The sequence below is a fragment of the Cetorhinus maximus genome, chromosome 4 (genome assembly GCF_964194155.1).
Source record: "Cetorhinus maximus chromosome 4, sCetMax3.hap1.1, whole genome shotgun sequence".
NCBI lineage: Eukaryota > Metazoa > Chordata > Chondrichthyes > Lamniformes > Cetorhinidae > Cetorhinus > Cetorhinus maximus.
In genome coordinates, this window is record NC_135882.1 from 121,347,007 (window position 1) to 121,370,984 (window position 23,978).

Here is a 23,978-nt window from a genome sequence, read left to right on the forward strand (position 1 = left end):
TTAAGCTAATTTTGGATCCAAATTGCCCTGGATCCCATGGGCTCTTACCTTCTTGACCATTCTCCCACACGGGACCTTGTCAAAAGCCTTACTGAAGTCCATGTAGACTACATCAACTGCACTACCCTCATCTACACAGCTAGTCACCTCCTCAAAATTCAATCAAATTTCTTAGACATGATCTCCCCCTGACAAAGCCATGCTGACTATCCCTGATTAATCCCTGCCTCTTCAAGTGGAGATTAATCCTGTCCCTCAGAAATTTTTCCAATAGTTTCCCTACCACTGATGTTAGACTCACTGGCCTGTAATTACCTGGGTATCCCTACTACCCTTCTTGAATAATGGTACCACATTCGCTGTACTCCAGTCCTCTGGCACCTCTCCTGTGGCCAGAGAGGATTTGAAAACTAGTGTCAGAGCCCCTGCAATCTCCTCCCTTGCCTCACATAACAACCTCGGATACATCTCATCTGGGCCTGGGGATTTAATCACTTCTCAGCCTGCTAAAACTGCTAATACCCCCTCCCTATCATTGCTAATTTGTTCAAGTATATCACAGTCCCCTTCCCTGATGCCTGCACCTACGTTGTGCTTCTCCATAGTGAACACAGATGAAAAGTAATCATTCAAAACCTCATCTACGTCCTCTGGCTCCATGCACAGATTGCCACTTTGGTCCCTAATGGGCCCTACTCTTTCCCTGGTTATTCTCTTGCCCTTAATTTATTTATAAAATGCCTTGGGATTTTCCTTTATCTTGCCCGCCACTGTTTTTTCATGTCCCCTCTTTGCTCTCCTAATTACTTTAAGTACCCTCCCACACTTTCTATACTGCTGTAGGGCTTCCACTGTTTTCAGCCCTCTGTATCTGCCCTAAGCCTCCTTTTTTCCCCCTTATCCAATGCTCTATATCCCTTGACATCCAGGGTTCCCTGGACTCGTTAGTCCTACCCCTCACATTTATGGAAACATGGTGGCCCTGAACTCTCACTGTTTATTTTTTTGAATGACTCCCACTGATGAAGTCTGATGTAGACTTTCCTACAAGTAGCTGCTCCTAGTCCACTCTGGCCAAATCCTGTCTTATATTGAAATCTGCCTTCCCCCAATTGAGTTCCTTTACTTCTGGTCCATCTTTGTCCTTTTCCATAACTACCTTTAAATCTTCCCGAGTTATGGCCATTGTCCCTGAACTGCTCCCCCACTGACACTTCTACCACTTGCTGGCTTCATTCCCTAAGATTAGGCCCAGTATCGCCCCTCCTCTTATATAAAAGCAAAATACTGCGGATGCTGAAAATCTGAAACAAAAACAGAAAATGCTGGCAAAATTCAGAAGGTCTAACAGCATCTGTGGAGAGGAAAACAGAGTTTGTCCCTTCCTCTTGTAGGACCCTTCTCTTGTAGGACTTTCTACGTGCTGGCTCATAGCCTTGGTCTTACAGTTGACCTTGAGATGAGCTTCCAGTTAAACCTACGCTAAGGGTTTTTATTATATTATATTTTAAATTAATTTTATTATATCTCTCAGCTGCTTTTGCATGATCCCAGTGGCGAAGAGGATTCAAGACATCCAGCTAGCTTAGCAACTGCAGTGAATGGCTGGTGCGGGGTGTTTCTCCGCTTTTACCCTGCTGCAGTTCATATTTTGTTACCGTTGTGTGTCATATCCACCAAAATGCTTGTATGTGTTGCCATCCATGCCGCAACGAATTTTTTTTTCACCCTTCCAACATCTGTCCCTCCACAGTTCTGATGAAGAGTCATACGGAGTCGAAACGTTAACTGTGTTCCTCTCCGCAGATGCTGTCAGACCTGCTGAGTTTTTCCAGTTATTTTTGTTTCTGTCCCTCCACTGTGAGGTAGAGGTTAACAGGGTTTACCACGAGAAGGTGAAGTGAGGGGCTGTAGATCCAGAGCGGACCCTTACGAATGATCAATACATCTTTCCCTTTTACAGGATCTGGAATATTTATCCGAAGGTCTTGAAGGCAGGTCATCCAATCCTGTGGCACTTCTCTTTGACACTCTTCTTCATCCTGATGCAGACTTTAGATTTGATTATCCATCAGTCCTACAGTGGAAGCTAGAAAAGCACAAGAGCATTCCTCATTTGGTGCTGGGAAAAGGTCCGCCCGGTGGTGCATGGCACGTTAGTATCTTATTTCATATGGAACGTAATATTGTATAGCATATTGAATGATAATTAAATATCCTAAAGTTACCAAAATGAGAGTTGAAGATAATTGCTTGAGTTACAGTGGGAACATGGAATATAAGGGTAGATTTTATAAATTAGCATTCCCAGCACAGAACTTCACACAACAAGCACAGAAGTAGAGACCCTGTAGGGTTTAGGAGCAGAATTCCAGAGAGAAACTAAAATATCAGTCAACAGTGATGTGGTAGATGGAGAGAAGGGTGAATAGGGATCCAGAAATAGAAGAATAACTGCATTAGGAAGTAAGCCTGGCAATTAATACAGAAATAGGAAAGGCTGGATAGATTTCAAGACATGGAAGATCATTTTAAATTGAATAAGCTGGGGGGGCAGGGAGCTAGTGTTGGTTAATGAGGATAGAGTTTATCTGTAAGCAAGAAAAATATTGATTAATCAAGCCTGGAGTGACAAAAGCAATAAGTGCAACAAAAAGGGTTTCAGCCCCAGAAACGGTAGTATTTCTAATCTTACATTTGAATGTCTGGACAATACATCCAAATGCATATTTACATTTTCAAGAGTCTCGCGGCATTGGTTATGGACCTTCAGTGACTTGTGATCCATCAGCTCAACATTCTTGAGCACACCTTGCTACATGATGTATACATGCTTGGAATTGCTCATACATAGTACATCATGCTGCATTTATCTATATTAACAGTCTACAGTCATCTTGTAGTGAAAAGCCTGAATAATTGCATCATGACTTTTTTTTACAATGGGTCAATGAAATTTTTTTTTTAAAAACCTATGGCCTTTTATCCTAGTTTAAGTGCTGGAAACAATCCATTGATTAACTCTGATGTTGATCCTGTTGAAATGAACAGGATCATCACCACATTATAATGCCTGTGGCATGTGGCTGCACCATTATAGAAATTGGATCAGCAAGTTTGCTGATGACACTAAGATTGGAGGCGTTGTGGACAGCGAGGAAGGCTTTCAAAGCTTGCAGAGAGATCTGGGCCAACTGGAAAAATGGGCCAGAAAATGGCAGATGGAATTTAATGCGGAAAAGTGTGAGGTGTTACATTTTGTAAGGTCAAACCAAGGTAGGACATACACAGTAAATGGTAGGGCACTGAGGAGTGCGGAGGAACAAAGGGATCTGGGAGTTCAGATACATAATTCCCTGAAAGTGGCGTCACAGGTAGACAAGGTTGTAAAGAAAGCTTTTGGCATACTGGCCTTCATAAATCAAAGTATTGAGTATAGGAGTTGGGAAGTTATGGTGAGGTTGTATAAGACATTGGTGAGGCCAACTTTGGAGTATTGTGTGCAGTTCTGGTCGCCTAACTACAGGAAGGATATCAGTAAGATTGAGAGAGTGCAGAGAAGATTTACTAGGATGTTGCCGGGTCTTAAGGAGTTGAGTTACAGGGAAAGATTAAACAGGTTAGGACTTTATTCCTTGGAGCATAGAAGAATGAGGGGAGATTTGATAGAAGTTTACAAAATTGTGAGGGGTATAGACAGAGTAAATGCGAGTAGGCTCTTTCCACTTAGATTAGGAGAAATAAACACGAGAGGACATGGCTTTAGGGTGAAAGAGGAAATGTTTAGGGGGAACATTAGGGGGAACTTTTTCACTCAGAGAGTGGTGAGAGTGTGGAACGAGCTACCATCTGACGTGGTAAATGCGGGCTCACTCTTAAGTTTTAAGAATAAATTAGATAGATACATGGATGGGAGAGGTCTGGAGGGTTATGGACTAGGTGCAGGTCAATGGGACTAGCAGAATAATATTTCAGCACAGACTAGAAGGGCCGAACGGCCTGTTTTCTGTGCTGTAGTGTTCTATGGTTCTATTATAGAAATACCTTGGGCATCTGCTAGAGAGGAGAGGCCGGGAATGTTAATGTGGACTGTAGGAAAGTTGCTTCAAGTATGTTCATTAACCCCATTATAGGGTCCCTGAAAATTTGCCAAATAGTTTGGAAGTTTTGGGGGTATAGGCCATGCTTGGATCTCCATGTGGGCCTCACAAATTGGCTTTTAATTCCTTTCCCCCAGCCACGCCACCTCTGATGTGCCAGGCTATACTTTGGAGGACTCAATGCATCCAGCCTAATGTTCATTCTGTCGTATTCCTATTGGGTTTATGATGGAATCATGCCAGAAGGGATGCAGAATATTGGGCCTCTTGCTTCCTTCAGTTTTTTTGTATCCCTAATCAGCAGCTACTGTTTCCTACCTTCAATGGATTCACTCGTAGTCTTTCTTCATTTATCAGTGTAGCTGCACTACCTAGCAACTCAAAAGGGAACTCCGGCGTATCCTCCACTACTAAAATAGCCTTTGTTTCTAAATCTCTTTGATTCTAAATACTTAATTTCCCTCATAACTCTTAACTCAACCCAAGTCTGGCAACATTTCAATATTACTCCTACACCTCTTTCACAATCCACATCCTGTTATTCCTCCCTATATTTTCTGTTTTGAGGTTCATCATATGGCATCCTACTGTAACTCATTCGTTCATTTGTTCTCCAATAGTTCAATGTAACTCCTCACCTCCCTCAGTATTCCCTTTCTCCTCCAACTTTCAGGTTTCTAGAACCCAAGCTTGTCACCATTTGATGACTATTTTTATAATTTATATGATCTCTTTTTTTCAACATTAATGCTATCTGCACTATAGGTCTGGCCCTTCATGTGTCTCAATAAAAATAATCTGTTGCATATTTTTAGGTCATGAAAGGGTCCATGCTGACGATTAGTTTGGACAACTGGATGGAGCTACCTGGATTGAAATTAAAAGACTGGACCAACAATAAATGGAGGTATCCAGAATAATAAAATCTCTAGAATCTCCAAGAAAATCTCTCCAAAGTATTACCTAAGATAATTCTCTACATGTGGAAGTGTATCCTTTGTAGGAAATGAAAGCTTTGTCAACTGTTGTCTAGTAATGTGCAGTTAATTGAAAGATGCTAAGAATTGACTTCTGCATATTCCTTCTCTTCAGACATATTAATACAAAGGAAAAACTATTTTTGACCTAAATTGTTTAAAGAAATAGAGTTAATGTTTTGATTTCAATGTGACTCTTCTTCAGAACCTGAAGAAGTCATATTGGACTTGAAGCGTTAACTCTGTTTCTCTCTCCACAGATGCTGCCAGGCCTGCTGAGTTTTACGGCACTTCCTGTTTTGATGTCCATTCCCTCTCTTACTGTGTTAAAGACCAGGATAGGAAATGCTGGCGCACCAGGGCCTGGATAGGTGCAGTTCACTTTGCTTGCGATGCTTCTGTTCACTAAAGGGACAGAGAGGTCCATTAAAATCAATCTCCATGGCATTGACTTTCCTGGTCCTACACCTGCTAAATCACCTGAGCACAGTAAATACAGAAAATTCGAGCGTGAAAGGGGACATATATCCATGATGGAGCCGAACCAATTTTTTTTTTGTCTACTTAATTGTAGTCCAGTGGCCTTAGACACAGGCACAGCAAATTCCTCTCCCTACCAATGGTATAGATAGAGGGAAACTGTTTCCATTGGCAGAAGGTTGAAAACCAGAAGATACAAATTTAAAGTGTTCAGCAAGAGAACGAAAGGTGACCTGAGAAAAAACTATTGTGATGCAGCGAGTGGTTACAATCTTAAATGCAGTGCCTAAAAAATTGGTGGAGGCAAATTCAATCATGGCTTTCAAAAGGGCTTTGGATAAGTTCCTGAAGGAGGAAAAAATTGTGGGACTACAAGGAAAAGATAAGGAAGTGGGGCTCCCTTGAGACTTCCAAATAGCTCCTGCAGAGAGCCAGCACAGGCTTGACAGGCTGAATGGTCTCCTTCTGTGCTGCAACCATTCTATGATTCCATTCTAATGATGCCATAGGTACACTGATGTTTCTGGAGAGTGGAGATATTGAGGGGGGAAATAATGTTTGCCTTGTTTTTCTGGGTGGTATTCGTGATTCACAACACATCCTAGCCAGTTAGATTGGAGGTGGGAAGCATGCAAAACTGGTACTTCCATCTCATTTAGAATCATAGAATGCTTACAGCACAAAGGGAAGCCATTCAGTCCTTTGAGTCTCTGCCAGCACTCTTCAAGACCAACTTAGTTAGTTCCACTCCGCAGCCTTTTCCCCGTAGCCCTGCATATTTTTTCTCTTGAGATGTTTATCCAGCTCACTTTTGAAAGCAACAACTGAATTTGCCTCCACCATACTTTCAGGCAGTGCATTCCAGATCCTAACTGCTGGCCGTGTTAAAATGTTTTTCTCATGTCACCATTGTTTCTTTTGCCAATCACCTTTTAAATCAGTGTCCTCTGGTTCTTGACTCTTGGGACAATGGGAGCAGTTTCTCTCTGTCTAGGCTCTCCCAAGATTTTGAACAGTTCTATAAAATCTCCTCTGAACTTTCTGTTCTCTAAGGAGAACAATCCCAGCTTCACTAAACTATCCTTTAGTAACTGACGTTCCTAATTCCATGAACCATTCTTGTAAATCTTTTCTGCATCCTTTCTAAAACCTTCACATCCTTCCTAAAGTATAGTGCCCTGAATTGGACACCATGCTTCAGTTGAGGCCAGGCAGGGTTTTATAAAGATTCATCATAACTTCTTTGCTTTTGTACTCTATGCCTCTACTTTTGAAGCCCAGCATACCTTTTGTAGCCACTTTCTCAACCTGCCCTGCTACCTTTAATGATTTTTGCACTGTTATAGTCTCAGTAGAGACCACTATTTTTTTTTTAATGAAATTTGAGAGCAGGGTGGAGTGTCTCATGCCCACATATCCGTCCTTGGCTTGCTGCATTGTTCCAGTGAAGCTCAATGCAAACTGGAGGAACAGAACCTCATCTTCCGACTAGGCACTTTACAGCCTTCCAGACTGAATATTGAGTTCAACAATTTTAGATCATGAACTCTCTCCTCCATCCCCACCCCTTTTCCATTTTTTCCCCTCCTTTTTGTTTTTTCCAATAATTTATATAGATTTTTCTTTTCCCACCTATTTCCATTATTTTTAAATGTATTTCCATCCATTGTTTTATCTCTACCTTTTGGCCTTTTTAGTATTCCTTCACCCACCCCCACCCCCACTAGAGCTATCTGTACCTTGTTTGTCCTGCTTTCTACCCTTAATTAGCACATTCCTTTAGATAATATCACCACCTTCAACACCTCTTTGTTCTTTTGTCTGAGACATCTTTTGGTTATCTCCACCTATCACAGGCCCTTTATCCAGCTCTTCTTGTCCCAACACCCCCCCACTGGCCTTAAACCAGATTATATTTCACCCCTTTCCTATTTTTACTTAGTTCTGTTGAAGGGTCATGAGGACTCAGAGCGTCAACTGTGCTCTTCTCCACCGATGCTGCCAGACCTGCTGAGTTTTTCCAGGTGTTTCTGTTTTTGTTTTTGTTTTGGATTTCCAGCATCCGCAGTTCTTTGCATTTATTTTTTTTCCACTCTATCCAGGCCTTTCAGTATTCTGTAAGTTTCAATCAGATCTCATCCTTCTAAACAACATCGAGTATAGACCCAGAGTCCTCAAACGTTGCTCATATGTTACGCCTTTCATTCCTGGGATCGTTCTCGTGAACCTCCTCTGGACCCTCTTCAGGTCCAGCACATCCTTCCTGAGATACGGGGCCCAACATTGCTCACAATATTCTAAATGTGGTCTGACCAGAGCCTTATAAAGCCTCAGCAGCACATCCCTGCTTTTATATTCTAGTCCTCTCAAAATAAATGCCAACATTGCATTTGCCTTCCTAACTACCAACTCAACCTGTAAGTTAACCCTAAGAGAATCCTGGACTAGGACTCCCAAGTCCCTTTGCACTCCAGATTTCTGAATTCTCTCCCCATTTAGAAAATAGTCTATGCCTCTATTCTTCCTACCAAAGTTCATGACCTCACACTTCCCCACGTTGTATTCCATCTGCCACTTCTTTGCCCATTCTCCTAACCTGTCCAAATCCTTCTGCAGCCTCCCAACCTCCTCAATACTACCTGTCCCTCCACCTATCTTTGTATCATCTGCAAACTTAGCCAGGATGCCCTCAGTTCCTTCATCTAGATCATTAATGTATAAAGTGAAAAGTTGTGGTCCCAACACTGATCCCTGCGGAACTCCACTAGTCACCGGCCGTCATCCTGAGAAGGACCCCCTTATCCCCACTCTCTGCCTCCTGCCAGACAGCCAATCTTCTATCCATGCTAGTACCTTGCCTCTAACACCATGGGCTCTTATCTTACTGAGCAGCCTCCTGTGCGGCACCTTGTCAAAGGCCTTCTGGAAGTCCAAGTAGATAACATCCATTGGCTCTCCTTTGTCTAGCCTACTCGTTACCTCCTCAAAGAATTCTAACAGATTTGTCAGGCATGACCTCCCCTTGATGAAACCATGCTGACTTTGCCCTATTTTATCATGCACTTCCAAGTATTCTGAAATCTCATCCTTAATAATGGACTCTAAAATCTCACCAATGACTGAGGTCAAGCTAATCGGCCTATAATTTCCCGTCTTTTGCCTCACTCCCTTCTTAAACAGGGGGGTTACATTAGCGATTTTCCAGTCCTCTGGGACCCTCCCTGACTTGAGTGATTCCTAAAAGATCACCACTAATGCCTCCACTATCTCTTCAGCTATCTCCTTCAGAAGTCTGGGGTGTAATCCATCTGGCCCAGGTGTTTTATCCACCTTCAGACCTTTCAGTTTTCCTATTAATTGATCAAAAAATTAAATCAAGTTAAACAAGATTTACCTTTATCTATGCTGGATTTCATGAATTAATCTGCATTTGTCCAAGTGACTTTAATTTTGTCCCAGATTATCATCTCAAAAAGTTTTCCCACCACCAAAGTTAACCTGACTGGCCTGTAGTTGCTGGGTTTATAGCTATACCCTTTCTTGAACAATGGTGCAAAATTTGTAATTCTTCTGTCCTCTCGCACCACCCCTGTATCGAAGGAGCAGTGGATGATTGTGGCCAGTGCCTCTGCAATTCCCACCCTTACTTTCTTCCGTATTCTCGGATACATCCCATCTGGTCCTGGTAATTTATCAATGTTAAGTACAGATGCCCTTTCTAATGCTTCCTTTTTATCAGTTTTTAACCCATCCAGTATCTCAGCTTCCTCCTCTTTCACTATGACTTTGGCAGCATCTTCCTTGCTAAAGACTGATGCAAAGTATACATTTAGTACCTCAGCCATGCCCTCTGCTTCCATGCGTAGATCCCCCTTATTTTGGTCCCGAATCAGCCCTATATATCATCTTACTACTGTTTTACTGTTTATTTGCATACAGAAGACTTTTGGATTCTCTATTGCATTAGCTGCCAATCTCTTCTCATATTGTCTCCTATGCACCTCTTGTTTCCCTCTGAATTTTTTTCTTTGAATTTACCTAACTGTAGCTTGGTGTAGAGTGGGCTCCTGGCTGCTGGCTTCCTCTTCAGGCTTTTAGCTGCCTCCGTGGTCAGCAGGGTGCATGACTGCACTGTAAAGATATCATGTTGTATGGGCAGTACTCTGCTTCTTAAAGGCAGACTCTCTCACTTAAAGGCAAGCTGCACTGAAATTTTTTTCTGGAACTTGGAAATGAAAACTGGAATACTAGGGAAGAGAGAGGGTTCCAGAGTGACGGATGCGATGCTGGAAGCATTAGTAGTGGAGATAGACAGGAGGAGGAGTCTGCCAGTGTTTGGGATGTCTTCAAGGACCACCCTTAGAAGAAATTGGGAGCTGTTGGCCAATATTATAAACTCCTGGAGTCTGGATCTGAGGACCTAACAACAATGCCAAATGAAGTCTAATAATCTCACGTAGGTGGACAAGGTTAGTGAATAGTGAATGCATTCTCACATTACATCTCCTACTCACCATACACCATCAACCTCTCACGCTGGTCACTGCACTGTACCACCATTACTCACCCAGCAGCACTCATTGGCACTTGGCATTTGTATCAAACATCCAGGTACTGCACCTCACCCTCGCACATCTACCAATGCTGACAGCATCACACCCACCTCTTGCTGTCTCCACATACCTCTAGGTGTTTGTTATAGCAGGTACAGCACTCAAATATAGCGCTATACAATCCTGCAGGACAAGAAGGCACACAGTAGTGTGAGCTCACCCTCATCTTGCTATCTTGAATGATGAATAGGCTGCTGATGGTGTGATCATGGATCTCTTGCTTCCCACCACCTGGTTCCCAAATAATAACCTTCCCTTTTGAGTTCTTATTTTCCAACACCCAAGAATTTTTACATGCCCAGCCACAGCAGCCCAAGGAAGGAGAGAGAGAGAGTAACAGCATGGTACTGATGAAGAGGCTCCGTCACTTGACCTGACATTCACGGTCACCAGCACAGAACAGAGCATTGTATGTACTTTGTATAGTATAGAGTTGGGATCTGCACATGGTAAGACATCCTGGCACAAGCGGGCTAGAGGAAAGGACGGCTTGTTTACCAGCTCACCCAAAAGTGATGTTGCAGATGCGTTCAATTGAAGAGGACTCAGATGAGGACCATGATGGGTCAGCAATAGGAGAATGATGATGTACATGCACCCAAGATGCTGAGTACATTGTCTGGCCTGCCAGATAGCCTCCTGTCCCTGATGAAAAGAGCATGAAGGAGTCTGGCTTCAGCAGAGGAAATTTCTCAGAACTTGCCTCCGTAGCGTCTGCTGCATCTCCCTGTTGTACAGACACAGAGGCATTGTTACTTCTGCTCCCATGCTTGTTGCAGCCTATCGTCAAGAATTTTAGGGACCCCCACTGGTGGGTTTGAAGGCAGGGGTGTGGGGCCAGTAAAGGTGCGTGGGTGACCTTACCACAGCCTGTCTGCAATTTTACATGGGGAGGGCAAGAATTAAGTTCGCCCACCCACTCTTAAGTGACCAATTATTGGCACTTGAAGCCGGGTAGGAAATGACCCTTAATTTTGAGGCTGGTGGGAGGAGTTCAGGGGCAAGGATGAAGCTCGGCAGGTCACCCTGCTCGGGCCTCAGGCAATAAGTTGGGGGAGGGGGTATGTCCCTTTCCACATCTGGTGGCCCTCCAATGGTCTGTCCCTGCAGGTTCTCCCACCGTCTGTGTAGGTCAGTAAGCACGGGACTTAGTGTAAGTTAGCATACAGACAGCAGAGATTTGGATGAGCTCAAGTTTTTGGTGGTGGAGCTGGGAGCCTCGCTAGGAGACCATTGGAATAGGTAAGTCTGGAGGTAACAAAGACATGGAGAAAGGTCTCAGCAGCAGTTGAGCCAAGTCAGGGTCAGGGCTGGATGATGTTACAGAGGCATAAGAAGGTGATGGAGCAATACCAGCAGCAACATGGATACAACAGGCACTCAGATATAGAGGTTGTAGGTTCTCATGCCCAGTATTTGTACTGCCACATTTAACTGTTTGAATTTAATTAAATACAACACAGCACAAATGTTAAAGATATTTTTGGCAAATTAACTAAAATTCACGCAACAGATCTCCTGCAATAAGTTTCAAAGTGTAAATTGTAATGACATCCTTCCATTTTTAGAGATGATAGACAGCAAAAATCCATTTAGTTGGGGGTTTTTTCATTTGGTGCACCTTTGCTGATGGCAGTGGAGGCCAATGAGGCAGGTTCTGCCATAAACATTGTGTCAGTGGACGCCAGCTGTTCCCATTTCCCTCTTCCACCAGCTAGCGACTCTCAGATGTGACAGTCGATGTTAAGGGCCTTCTTGTTACACTTACAAGCATCCTTGAAGTAGAGCCTTGGGCACCCCACTGGTCGTCTGGACCTGACTAACTCCCCTTCCAGAAAATCCTTGCATATGTGACTGTATTCCATTCTGTGGACATGCCTGATCTACCATAGCTGCCTCTGTTTGATTAGTGCCAACACACTTGGGAGCTCTGCCTTTGATAGAACTGCTGCATTCGTGATTTTGTCCTGCCAGGATATATCCATAATGTGCCACAGACAACAAAGATCGAAATTAATGAGCTTTTCCTGGTAGATGTAAGCTGCTCATGATTCACACCCATAGAGCAAGGTGCTGAGAACACAGGCCTTATAAACCATCAGCTTGGGCTTAAGGGTCAGTTAGTGTCATCCCATACACATTTCGTGAATCAGTGAAAGGTGGTAGCTGCTTTCCCTATGTGTGTATCTAGCTCTGCATCAGGGACAATTGTCTGTTACCATGGACCCAAGGTAGCAGAATTTGCTAACCACTTTCAATGGGGTGTTATTGTGTTGGCATTGCCGCTCTACAGGAAACCAGATTAGCTGATGCAGGCTCTGTTCGAGAGGTTAATTACACCTTCTACTGGCACAAAAAGAGTGCTGAGTACCACCATGAGCATGGTGTAGGCTTCCCAGTGAACAATGGGCTGACACAGTCAATTGAGCCACCATTTGCAACCTTGGAGCGCCTCAGCTTCCTGCAAGTATCAACTGATGAAGGCACAGTCAACATCATATGTGCCTATGTATCAACTCTGTATGACAAGGTCTCAGGCAAAGAGCATTTCTCTGACTCCTTAAGGAACATTCCAAATGGTGAGAGGCTGTTCATCCTCGGTGATTTCAACAAACATGTTGGGACAGACGGTGATTCGTGTGATGTGCCTCAATCGTCATGGGATGGGCAAGATCAATGTTAATGGACAATACCTTCTTGAGCTTTGCGCCCTGAATGAGCTCTGTATCAGAATGAACTCTGGGTCAAAATCCCGAACTTCCTCCCCCCACCTAACAGCACTGTGGGTGTACCAACCCCAAATGCACTGCAGCGATTGAAGAAGGCAGCTCACCAGCACCTTCTCAGGGGCAATTAGGGATGGGTAATGAATCCTGGCCTAGCCAGTCAAGCTCACATCCCATGAATAAATAAAAAAAGTAAACACCTTCTTCCAGGCAGACATCACCATGAGGTATCATGGCATCACCGAGGTCTGGACATTGGCACCAACTTGACCTGGTCATCATGGGAAGGCTCGATCTGTATATCCTCCACACCCACACCTACCACAATACAGATTGCAACACCAACCACTCTCCTGTCAGCAGCAGAGTGAAGGTGCACCCTGAAGGTTTCACAATTCCAAACACAATGGCTCACCACGCATCAACACCCCTTGCACAAGTAATGATGCCAAATACCAGCACTTCAACCTGTTAATAGAATAATTTCTACCCACTAAAGGTTAACTGGGAGGGGCTGATACTGCTATAGATGAAGCCTGGAAGTCATTAAGCTGAATTATCTATGAAGCTGAATTATCTATTAAGCATCATTTGATAAAGGCAGAACCGGTAACAAGGACTGGTTTGAGACCTATTCAATTGTGATGACATCTGTCATTGACACAAAATACAGAGCCTACATGATGCACAACATAAACCCAACAGTTAAAACACTGCACAAGCTGAAAGTAGGCAAGGCAGCTGTGTAAAAGACAAGGAAATAACATAAGAACTAGGAGCGGAAGTAGGCGATTCAGCCCCTCAAGCCAGGCCCGCCATTCAATACTGTCATGGCTGATCTCATTTTGGCCTCAACTCCAATTTCCCGCCCTCTCCCCATAACCTTTCAACCCGTTACTAATTAAAAATTTGTCTATCTCCTCCTTAAATTTATTCAGCGTCCCAGCATCCACTGCACTCTGAGGTAGCGAATTCCACAGGTTCACGACACTTTGAGAAAAGTAATTCCTCATCTCTGATTTAAATCTACCACCCATTAGCCTAAAACTATGGCCTCTCATTCTAGAATGTCCCGCAAGGGGAAACATCCGCTCCATGTCTACTTTGTCTATCCCCTTTAGCATCTTATATATCTCAATTAGAATCTCCTCTCATCCTTCTAAACTCTAGCAAGAAAGGACCTAAACTGCTCAATCTCTCCTCATAAGACAAGCCCCGCATCTCTGGAATCAATCTAGTGAACCTCTTCTGAACAGCCTCCAATGCAACTACATCCTTCCTCAAGTAAGGGGACCAAAACTGTGCACAGCGTTCCAGGGGCGGTCTCACGAATGCCTTGTACAGTTGCAACAACACTTCCCTATTTTTATACGCTACTCCTTTAGCAATAAATGCCAAAATTCCATTTGCCTTCCTTATTTCCTGCATACTAGCTTTCAGCAATTCATGCACAAGGACACCCAGATCCCTCTGCACTGAAGCATTTTGAAGTTTCTCTGCATTTAAATAATAAGTCGCCCTTTCATTCTTCTGACCAAAATGGATAACCACACTTATACATGTTAAACTCCATCTGTCAAATTTTGGCCCATTCATCTAACCTGTCCAGATCCATTTGTAAATTTCTTATTTCTTCATTGCAACTTACTTTACCATCTATTTTGGTGTCATCTGCAAATTTAGCTATAGTAACATCTATCTCTGAATCCAAGTCATCAATATAGATTGTAAATAGTTGGAGCCCAAGGACCAAACCCTGTGACACCCCACTAGTTACAGCTTGCCATCCAGTAAAAGACCCATTTATCCCGAATCTCTGCTCTCTGTTGGTTAGCTAATCCTCTATCCAAGCTAATTTATTACCCCTAACTCCATGTGATCTTATCTCATGTATTACTATTTTACTGTGCAAACAAACACCGGATCAGCTATGTCAAAGAGTAAATGGAGCAATGATTATTTTATTATTTATTAATCATGCAGTGTTCTTACCTTGGGAAATTTTTGGTATTGTTATTTCCATTTCAGCTTAAAAAGCTTGAGGATAATTAAATATGGCCGAGTATGTTTGAACTGATGCTTTGTTTTACCTATAACATTTAGAAGAAATATTGTTCATCTAACCACGCACATTGTTACTTAATTAAGAATGTTTGGTTGGATTTTATACTTAGTGCTTAGTGATGCACTTCTAAATAAGGCTGAATTCCATATAATATTTGGCTCCAGTAAATAATCGAATACATAGGAACAACATAACGAACTTTGTTCAAATGCAACCTGAGATTAAAGACTTGAACCACAATAATCCTTTAAGAATCATTTATATTAGTTTTTAGACTGATAAAAAAAAGCAACTATAACCATTAATAGTTAGGTGTCCAGGTTAATAGTATGTATTTAATACAAGTGTTTTCTTTTCTACAGAAACCTAATGAATGACAGAGCAACTCCAGAAGAAATAGCTTCATATTATAAAGACTATGTTAAGATTATGGGTCTTCAGAAAAACTTTGTTAACAACACTTGGGTCACTTCTGTCTCAAAGTTGCAGCAAGATCAAGAGAATATGAAGGACAAAATGCTTAAGAGTATCAAAAAGGATATTACCACACAGCAGCTGCCTGCTACTGAAAATGGACCAGCTCACAGCCTTTGGGAAGTCAGAGGATATCAAAGAATTGGAGATGGATCACATGTACCTTTTTGCCTCTTCACTGAAAATGTTGTCTTAGCCACTGGTACCTACGATTTACCTGCAAGGTTGGGGGTTGAGGGTGAAGACTTGCCTTTTGTATTTCACAGTATCTCAGCCTTTGAGTCTGCCATCAAAAGCTGCAAAGTCAACCAGTTATCAGATCCTGTTCTCATTGTTGGTGCAGGGCTGACTGCAGCAGATGCAGTACTGTGTGCCTATCACCACAAAATCCCTGTTATTCATACATTCCGAAGAAATGTCACTGATCCAGGCTTGATCTTCAAACAGCTTCCTAAGAAGCTTTATCCGGAATATCACAAGGTTTATCGCAGGATGTGCAAGCAATCCCATACCACAGCCTCACATCCTAACTACACAAGCTTCCCTGAAAGCTGCATTGTTTCTTTCCAACCAGATATGAAGTGCATTCTTCAGAGTGCCTCAGGAGAGAACATTGTCTTAAATATCTCGATGGCCCTGGTGCTGATAGGTACTTACCCTAATCTATCCTTTCTTAAAGAGCATGGAAAGTACTTAGGAATGGATCCAAGTAAGCCCATTTCATGTAAGCAAAATCCTATTGAAATTGATCCCTATACATTTGAATGTACCAAAGAAGCTCACTTCTTTGGTATGGGCCCACTAACTGGGGACAACTTTGTCCGCTTTCTTAAAGGTGGAGCTCTGGGCATCACAAGTTGTTTAGTGAAACGCTTGAAGAAAAAGGGACAGTTAATTTCTGAAATAGGAAGTGATGAAGGGTAACAAATCTCAGGATTAATGATGAATTTTGACTGTTCTGTTTACAATGATAAGTCACCAACTGCAGGCCTTTAACAATGGTTTCAAGATACAGATAAGTCAGTCAAGGTCCAGCTCATACTGTGATAATGGAGTGGAGGAAATAGTTCAGTAAATAGTTAATGTGTACTCAGTAGTAACACTGGCACCCTGCAAAAATTTAAAATGCGCACATTTCTTTATGCAACAAATGGCAATGAACTTGGCAAACAGCTAACAAGGCGTGGGCAAGTCCATTCCGAGGAATCCGTTATTAGAACTGCATATCAAAATACAATCATTCTGTAAAAAGAAATGTGCACATAAAAAATGATTGCAAAATTAAAATCCATGTCTGAATTGCTTCATGCTTTGGCCTTCTGCCCATCTATTTTCTTCCTCCACTCCATTGGATGGTTTAATATTTTCAGTGATCAACTGTTCCTAAATATATTATCCCTAATAGACATTAATAAGATGTGAACATTTAAGTAATTATTAAATTTTCAATCACAATTATGCTGTTTAGGAAACGGTACTAAAACATTTAAAGATCTTCAAAATGTAAAGCTTCTCTGATTATGTACACATTCCTTCATCTGATGAGAAATTGTGCTGACAATTTAGAATATTTATATTAGAATATTTAAAATGTAGCTGGATGTTGCAATAATATCACAGAGCAATGTCTCCATAAGTGACACCACTGTACCAGTAAGGAGAAGAAAATCAGTATCTTTGCGCTTATATTAAAGCCCTTAGAGTGATTTTTCAACTTCTCATTGTTACCAAGGGAATCTCAACCACCAATATTGCATAACAGAAATTTTGATGTGTGCTCCATGTGATTGTAATATATTGATTTGAATAGTTGGGAATTCATGCACAATGCACACCAACATTTCTCATGTGCGCTGTTATGGGAAGAGGTTTCCTAGTGGAAGTCCAAAGTTGGAAAATTAACTCTGCAGTTTTATAAAAAGCTTTTTTTTTAGAATGGAAATCATTTGTCTCTTTTTGGTTAAATCCAGAAGTGTTCTTTTATTTATAAAGGTGACGAAGTGTGTTTCTGAACGTGCTTTTTCTTTTTTGGTTGAAGACAATTTTGCTGCTTTTGAAGGAATCTTCAGGCCTTTTCAGTTTCTTGAGTTGTCCTGTTCCATGCACCAACCTCAGTCAAGAGACTTGAACCTAGATTATCAACTTGAGCAAAAATCCAAGCAGAAAAATGGCTGAGCATGATTTGCACTTGCCTGCACAGAAGTGGGCTGAGCATTGGAGTTTAAAGGTGAGCAGAATTAATATAATAAAAGCAATCAATCCACTGACATATGGGCGGTGGAAATCTGAATACAGATGCAGGATTTAAAGTCTTGCAGTAGCTTAAATTGGCCAGCAGAGCTAAAACTTCGACTTTCAATTTATGTGAAAGTTTTCCAGGAAGGTATGCAAAAGATCGGAGTGCAACCATCATCCCTCTTCAGGAGGTAACATGTTTTTATAAAGATATAAAAGTACCAATCACTCATAAGAGATTAGTTAAGCATGTTGTGGGTTCATTTATTTAGACTAGGCACTTAAGAACAAAGGTAGAAAATTTGAAAAACTCAACAGCAGAGCTGTGTTCTGCTCACAGCTCAAAATGAAACCAAGACTGGATCACATGGCACACTTCCCTTCTGATGATGGAATGCTGCTATCCTTTAAAGACATATTACAACACCTCCCTTTCTTTTTAAAAATATGCCCCCCCACCCCCTAAGAAGTATAACTATTTACAATACATGTTCAAGCTTAGCTAACATTACATAAGTGTATAGAACTGATGAATCCATGAGTCTCTGAAACATAAAGGTAATCTGCTGGTACGCCCAGATCTTGAGGTCTCTTTAATGACTCTCAGTGAGCTTGGATTAGGATGGATGTTGTTCCCAGTTGCATTTGGAATCTTGTCCTAGATGCAATAGGTGGTTAAGGAGCCGGAATGGGTCTGATTTGTGACACCTCACCATTGCGCATTTGTGTATAATGACTTCATAGGACCTTAGTTCAAACAGAGTTCAGCTGACTGAGTGGAGACTTGGAGTTTGGTGAAAGGGGGATTTTTTTAAGTGTTAATTTTGTTCTTAAATTTTGTTCTTAAAATCTAACCTAGCCTGTAATTAGCAGTAACTGGAAAGTACTGTGTAAACAGGTTAAGTTCTTTCTTGCAGTTTAGACAGGGTAAACTCACTCCCAACTGTAGGAGCTGAGTAGTTAATTAGTTAACTGGTTGAATCCGGTTACTGTAGCTTCAGTTCAGTTTACTATAAATTCAGGTCCTTTAGGCAGACTTGGCAAATGGAGTGCAGCTGACTAGCTGAGTGAAGACTTGGAGTTTGGTGAGAGGGAAGTTCAGGGAAGGGAGGGAAGGAGTTGTTCGTTTCCTCTTTCTATCTTTCTCAACCCATAGAAATTCATTCTTGCTCAACTACAGGGAAAGGAGTTAGCTGTTGGGTGAATATCTGGTAAGTGGGTAAGTTCTATTCTATCCCAAATGTTTAAAATAGTACATAATTTGGTGGTAAGGTTAATAAAATATATAAGAAAACATCATAAATAAGTGATTAATATAATTAAGGGCAGAATTTACATCCCGTGGGTGGGTGCGTGCCAGATCCGATCAGGCCTAAAATTGCGTGCAATGATGTTGGGTGAGTGTCCAGTAAGTAGTGAGGAGTTTCGGGGATAGTTTGTTGCTGGTTGCTTATTGGTACTTGGTAGCCCCACCTCTATTCGATGCTTCATTCTTAGCATTTCCAGGCTTCATTTCAGGACTTATTGGTGTCTGCAAGGCCCCCAGAGGATTCAGACTGTGTGGACCCTTCCAGGTATCAGACAGCCTTTCGCTACCCTGGTAATGGGGGTTGTGCTCTCCGCTGGAGTCACCTCCTCTGAGGAGGAAGAGAGAGGCAGGACAGAGAAGGGACCAGGTGTCCCAATGCGGCCTCAAGGGGAGGGACTTGTGGGAGGAGAGGCGCAGGCACAAGGGGCGCATGGCTAGCAGAAGTCCAAGGCGGAAGGGGCCACAGAAGATGCCACTATCCTGCTGCCAGGGTTTTCATGCGGCGATGCAGCTACCTCAATATGTCCGAAGGAGGTTCCGCTTCTCAAGGGAGACAATCACCTCTATTTGCCAGATGATTGGGCCTGAGATCAGCTCCGACTGTGTGGTCGGACACCCCATGTCAGTGGCTCTGAAGGTCACAGTGGACCTCAACTTCTATGCCTCTGGATCTTTCCAGGGGTCAATGGGGGATGGGTGTAGAGTGTCCCAATCAGCTGTCCATATTTTTGTCAAGCTGGTGACAGAAGCCCTGTTAAGGCAGGTTCTGACCTTTATTCTTTACCATACACATGAGGCCAGCCAGGCTGAGCGAGCCAGAGGCTTTGCAGCATTTTCCGGGCTCCCCCACATCCAGGGTGCCATTTACTGCACAAATGTGGCCATCAAGGTACCAACAGGTCAGTCGGGTGCTTTCCTCAACAGGAAGGGATTCCACTCCATGAACGTGCAGATAGTGTACCATCACAGGATGCAGATTCTGCAAGTCTGTGCAAGATACTCTGGCAGTTCCCATGACATATCCTCAGACACCCTCAGGTACCAAGACTCTTCAGTGCTCCAGCCCAACTGGATGGATGGCTGCTGGGTGACAAGGACTATCCATTGAAGAGTTAGCTCATGATGCCTACTGCCACCCACGAACAGAGGCAGAGAAGCGTTACGAGTCATGCCGTCAAAAGGGCGGTGGTAGACAGGACCATCAGTCTTCTCAAGTTGCGCTTCCGATGCCTGGACCAATCAGGGGGAGCACTTCAATGCCTTCTAGAGCGGGTGTCACTGATAATGTTTGCATGCTGCGCTCTCCACAATCTAGAACTAGCAAGGGGGGAGCCACTGGAGGAAGAGGATCTTGACGCTTCTGCACAGGTCACAGATGATGAATCCAATAGTGAGTCTGAAGATGAGCACGGCGAGGAGAACGCTGAGGACATGGAGCCAGACCTTGGTAACCTGCAGGGAGGTAGGGACACCAGGGGCGCCTTGATCCAATGCTCCTTCAGCTCGGGTACCAAAGATCAGCTTCGACCACATGCCAGGGCTGCTGCCTCCATCCCGGATGTCCGAAAGGACCCTTTCATTTGAACACAATGAACACTCAGTGCCTGTGTGATAAAGTTGAGATCCACCTATGTCCAGCATTACATACTGGTGTTCCCCGCACCAATGAAATAAAAAGGTGAATCATACTCAGGCCATGATGACAAAAAAATTAGTTTATCTCATTCTGACAGTTCAATAATATACAGATAAATGTTTCTGGTCTTCAACCCCAGACCAGTACATATAAAGTCAACATAAATGAACATAAAATCACCCATGACCTGTCCTTCTTGTGCTCATGGTGCCTTTAACTTACATCTTGGTGCTTCCCCCTTTGCTAGCACCGGTATTGGAGACAGCCTGCTGACCCTGCTGTCTTGTTGGCCTTGATGACCTTGGTGGCCGTCCTCCGGTCAGTGGAGTCTGTGCTGGCCCTGCCTGGGAGGAGCAGCCAGTGCCACAGCTGGCATCTCCCCAGTCATTGCAACCTCTTCAGATGCCACGGTAACTGGCGGAGGGGCAGAGGAGCTGCTGCCATCATCCAGAGCACCCTGAGAGGAGCCCACAGAGACGACAGGCAGCTCCCGCACCAACATGAGGTCGCTCTGGTTCTCCCTGCTCACCATTGATGGACGGGCACCTAACTGGGATACTAGGACACTGACCACCTGAGGTCATTGGCTCTGTGAGGGCTTGCAGGTCCAACCGCAACACCAGGAATCCCTGATTCTGTTCCTGGAGCTGCCGCTCCATGAGAGTCACCACTCTCTCCATGGAGGAGGCAGTGCACTCGGCCATGACGGTCAAAGCAGTACTGATGTTCCGCATGAACTCCTCCATCTTGGAGACCATACCCTCATGGATCTCTGCCAGATCCTCCCACATATCTAATCATCAGCCTTCGATTGAGCATTGTCCTGTTCTCCAGCAGTCCTCCGACTGCTGGTGCCCTGGGCACTCTGCCTCCACCTGCATCTCAAGCGAGTGTGAAGTGCCCTCACTAATGTGCGCCAAGATACTAGCCACCGATCTAATGCCCACCGAGATGCTGGTATCTGTGCTGGTGCCTGCTTTAGAGAGCAGGTGTGACACAGGTGCAACAGAAGCTAAGTGGTCCTCCGGTGTCAGGGGTGGCCCTTTAGGGTCTGCAGAGCGCACGCCTACTGGTGAATCTAAAAGGGAGAACAAGGACTTGTCATTAATTAAAGTCATCACACTGTCACTGTGCATGCCAGGCACCCTGGTGAGACAATGGAGGTCTGCACCATGGTGCCATCGTTTTCCAATGATCAATGGGGACTCCAGGTTCGAGGCTCCCATCAATGAAGAGACTACACTGGAATGGTTGCACAATCTGAAAGTCTCACCTCTGTGTACTGCGCTCTTACCTTCATCTGGCACCCCCACCTCTCCACGCCCAGTTGCGCGGGGCGTGTTCCAGCTCTCAAGCTCCAGGGCATCTTACTCATATCTGGACAGGATTAGGAGGCTAGCGGGTCCTCCGACAGTCCGCGACCTTACAATACTGTGGGCCGTCCTCTCCTGAAACAACAGAGGAGCATTGATTAGTCCACCCTGTACCTGCAGCCCCATTGCAGCCTGGCCAACCCCAGCTGAGGAGCGCCTGGCAGGGCACATCCAAGTTGTGGGCCTCGAGCCACAAGGCACTCAGTCCAAGCAGCCAGGGCTCACCCCCTTAGCCAGCTCCGGCGTCTTTGACAGTTGGCACTCAGATTCTAGCACCCCTGAGGACCATGGTGGGGACGGCCACACCTTAACACATCTGCACACAGACCCATGCCAACACGGTACTCCCCCTTCCTGAGTGTAGCAGGTCATTGAAGCACTTCCAGCAATGCACTCATGTGCGCCGCACCACATCACGGCTGCTAACCATTGCAGCAACCTCCTCCCATGCCCTCTTGGTGAGATGTGGTGGCTTCCTCCTCCCATCCCTGGGGCCAAGGGTGTTGCTCCTGGCAGCCACCTCCTCCAGGAGGACGATGAGGCACTGATCTGAAAAGCAGGGGCCAAGTGCCCACCCAACCTGCTGTCCCGCCTGCCATGCCCAACCGCACTTGAATCTATAGCGAGAGTACAGGAAACGTCCTTCTGTGGCAGCATTCCAGGGGCTGCCTGGGCTGCTTTTAAACCAGCTGCCAGGTCACCATTGAACCCGGCAGCCAACAGGCCCCCGACCCCGCTTGGCCGTTCCCAGTCAGTGCAGAGCTGCATTTCACGCTGGGCAGTCCTTAATTGGCCCGCCAGCATGAAATTGCGGTCAGGGCCCTATCGCGGGTGATGGACCCTTTCCTGACTGCTCCCGGGCCCGCCTGCCACGCCTGCCCAAAGAACTAAAAATTCTGGCCTATTATTTAAAACACATTAAGGATGGCAAGACAGGTGATGTGTCAAGGCTGGAGCATGTGGGAGCTCTTGGATAACATTGTGATCCAGGGCAAACACGTCTGCAGTATTTGCAGCTTGAGGAACTTCGGCTCAGAGTCATTGAGCTGGAGGCTGAGCTGCAGACTCTGCGACACATCAGGGAGGGGGAAAGCTACCTGGATGCTTCATACCAGGAGGCAGTCACACCACTTAGGATAGAGTCTCCTGATTTGGTCAGTGACCCAGGGACAGGAGGGTGTGACTGTGAGTGAGGCGGGTAAGGGAACCCAGAGGGCAGGAGTGCAGGAGTGTGAGCCTCTACAATTGTCCAATAGGTTTGAGATTCTCTCAGCTTGTTTGGATGAGAGTGGGGCTGTGGGGTGGATGAGCAAACTGACCATGAGATGATGGTATAGGAAGCCAACCAAGTTGGGGGAGCAAGAAGAAATGTATTGGTAGTAGGGGACAGTATTGTAAGGGGCAATTGACACTGTTCTCTGTAGCACAGAGCGAGAGTCCAGGCAGCTTTGTTGTCTGCCCTGTGCCAGGGTTTGGGACATCTGCTTATGGCTGGAGAGGAACTTGCAGTGGGAGGAGGAAGACCCAGTGATCATGGTCCATGTAGGTGCTAACAACATAGGCAGGGTGGGAAGGAGGCTCTGCATAGTCAGTATAATGAGCTAGGCACCAAATTAAGAAGAAGAACCTCAAAGGTAATAATTTCTGGATTGTTACCTGAGCCATGTGCAAATTGGCATAGGACAAATAAGATTAGAGAAATAAATGCATTGCTCAAAGACTGGTGTGGGAGAAGTGGGTTCCAGTTTGTGGGGCACTGGCACCAATATGGGGGAAAGTGGGATATGTACCATTGGGACGGTCTACACCTGAACCGTGCTGGGGCTGGTGTCCTCGTGAACCACATAACTAAGGGAGTAGAGAGGGTTTAAAACTGAATAGTTGGAACTTGGAAGGGGAGGGGAGGGATCCAGTTGTCGTCATCCACAATGGTACCAACAACATTGATAGGACTAGGAAGGAGGTTCTGCTGAAAGAATTTGAACAGTTA

The 23,978-nt window shown here is 44.3% G+C and overlaps 1 protein-coding gene across 5 annotated transcripts in view; it reads left to right on the forward strand.

Annotated features, from left to right (window-relative positions):
- The window catches only part of osgin2 (oxidative stress induced growth inhibitor family member 2), a 49,865-nt gene extending 32,499 nt beyond the window's left edge, over positions 1–17,366 (forward strand). For all 5 annotated transcript variants that reach the window (XM_078540710.1, XM_078540712.1, XM_078540713.1 and 2 more), the window contains 3 exons: positions 1,964–2,155; positions 4,916–5,007; positions 15,324–17,366. In XM_078540710.1, the coding sequence (XP_078396836.1) occupies positions 1,964–2,155; positions 4,916–5,007; positions 15,324–16,359 (1,320 nt within the window). In that variant the 3' untranslated portion in view covers positions 16,360–17,366. The remainder of the gene's footprint in view (positions 1–1,963; positions 2,156–4,915; positions 5,008–15,323) is intronic.
- Positions 17,367–23,978: the final 6,612 nt, after the last annotated feature.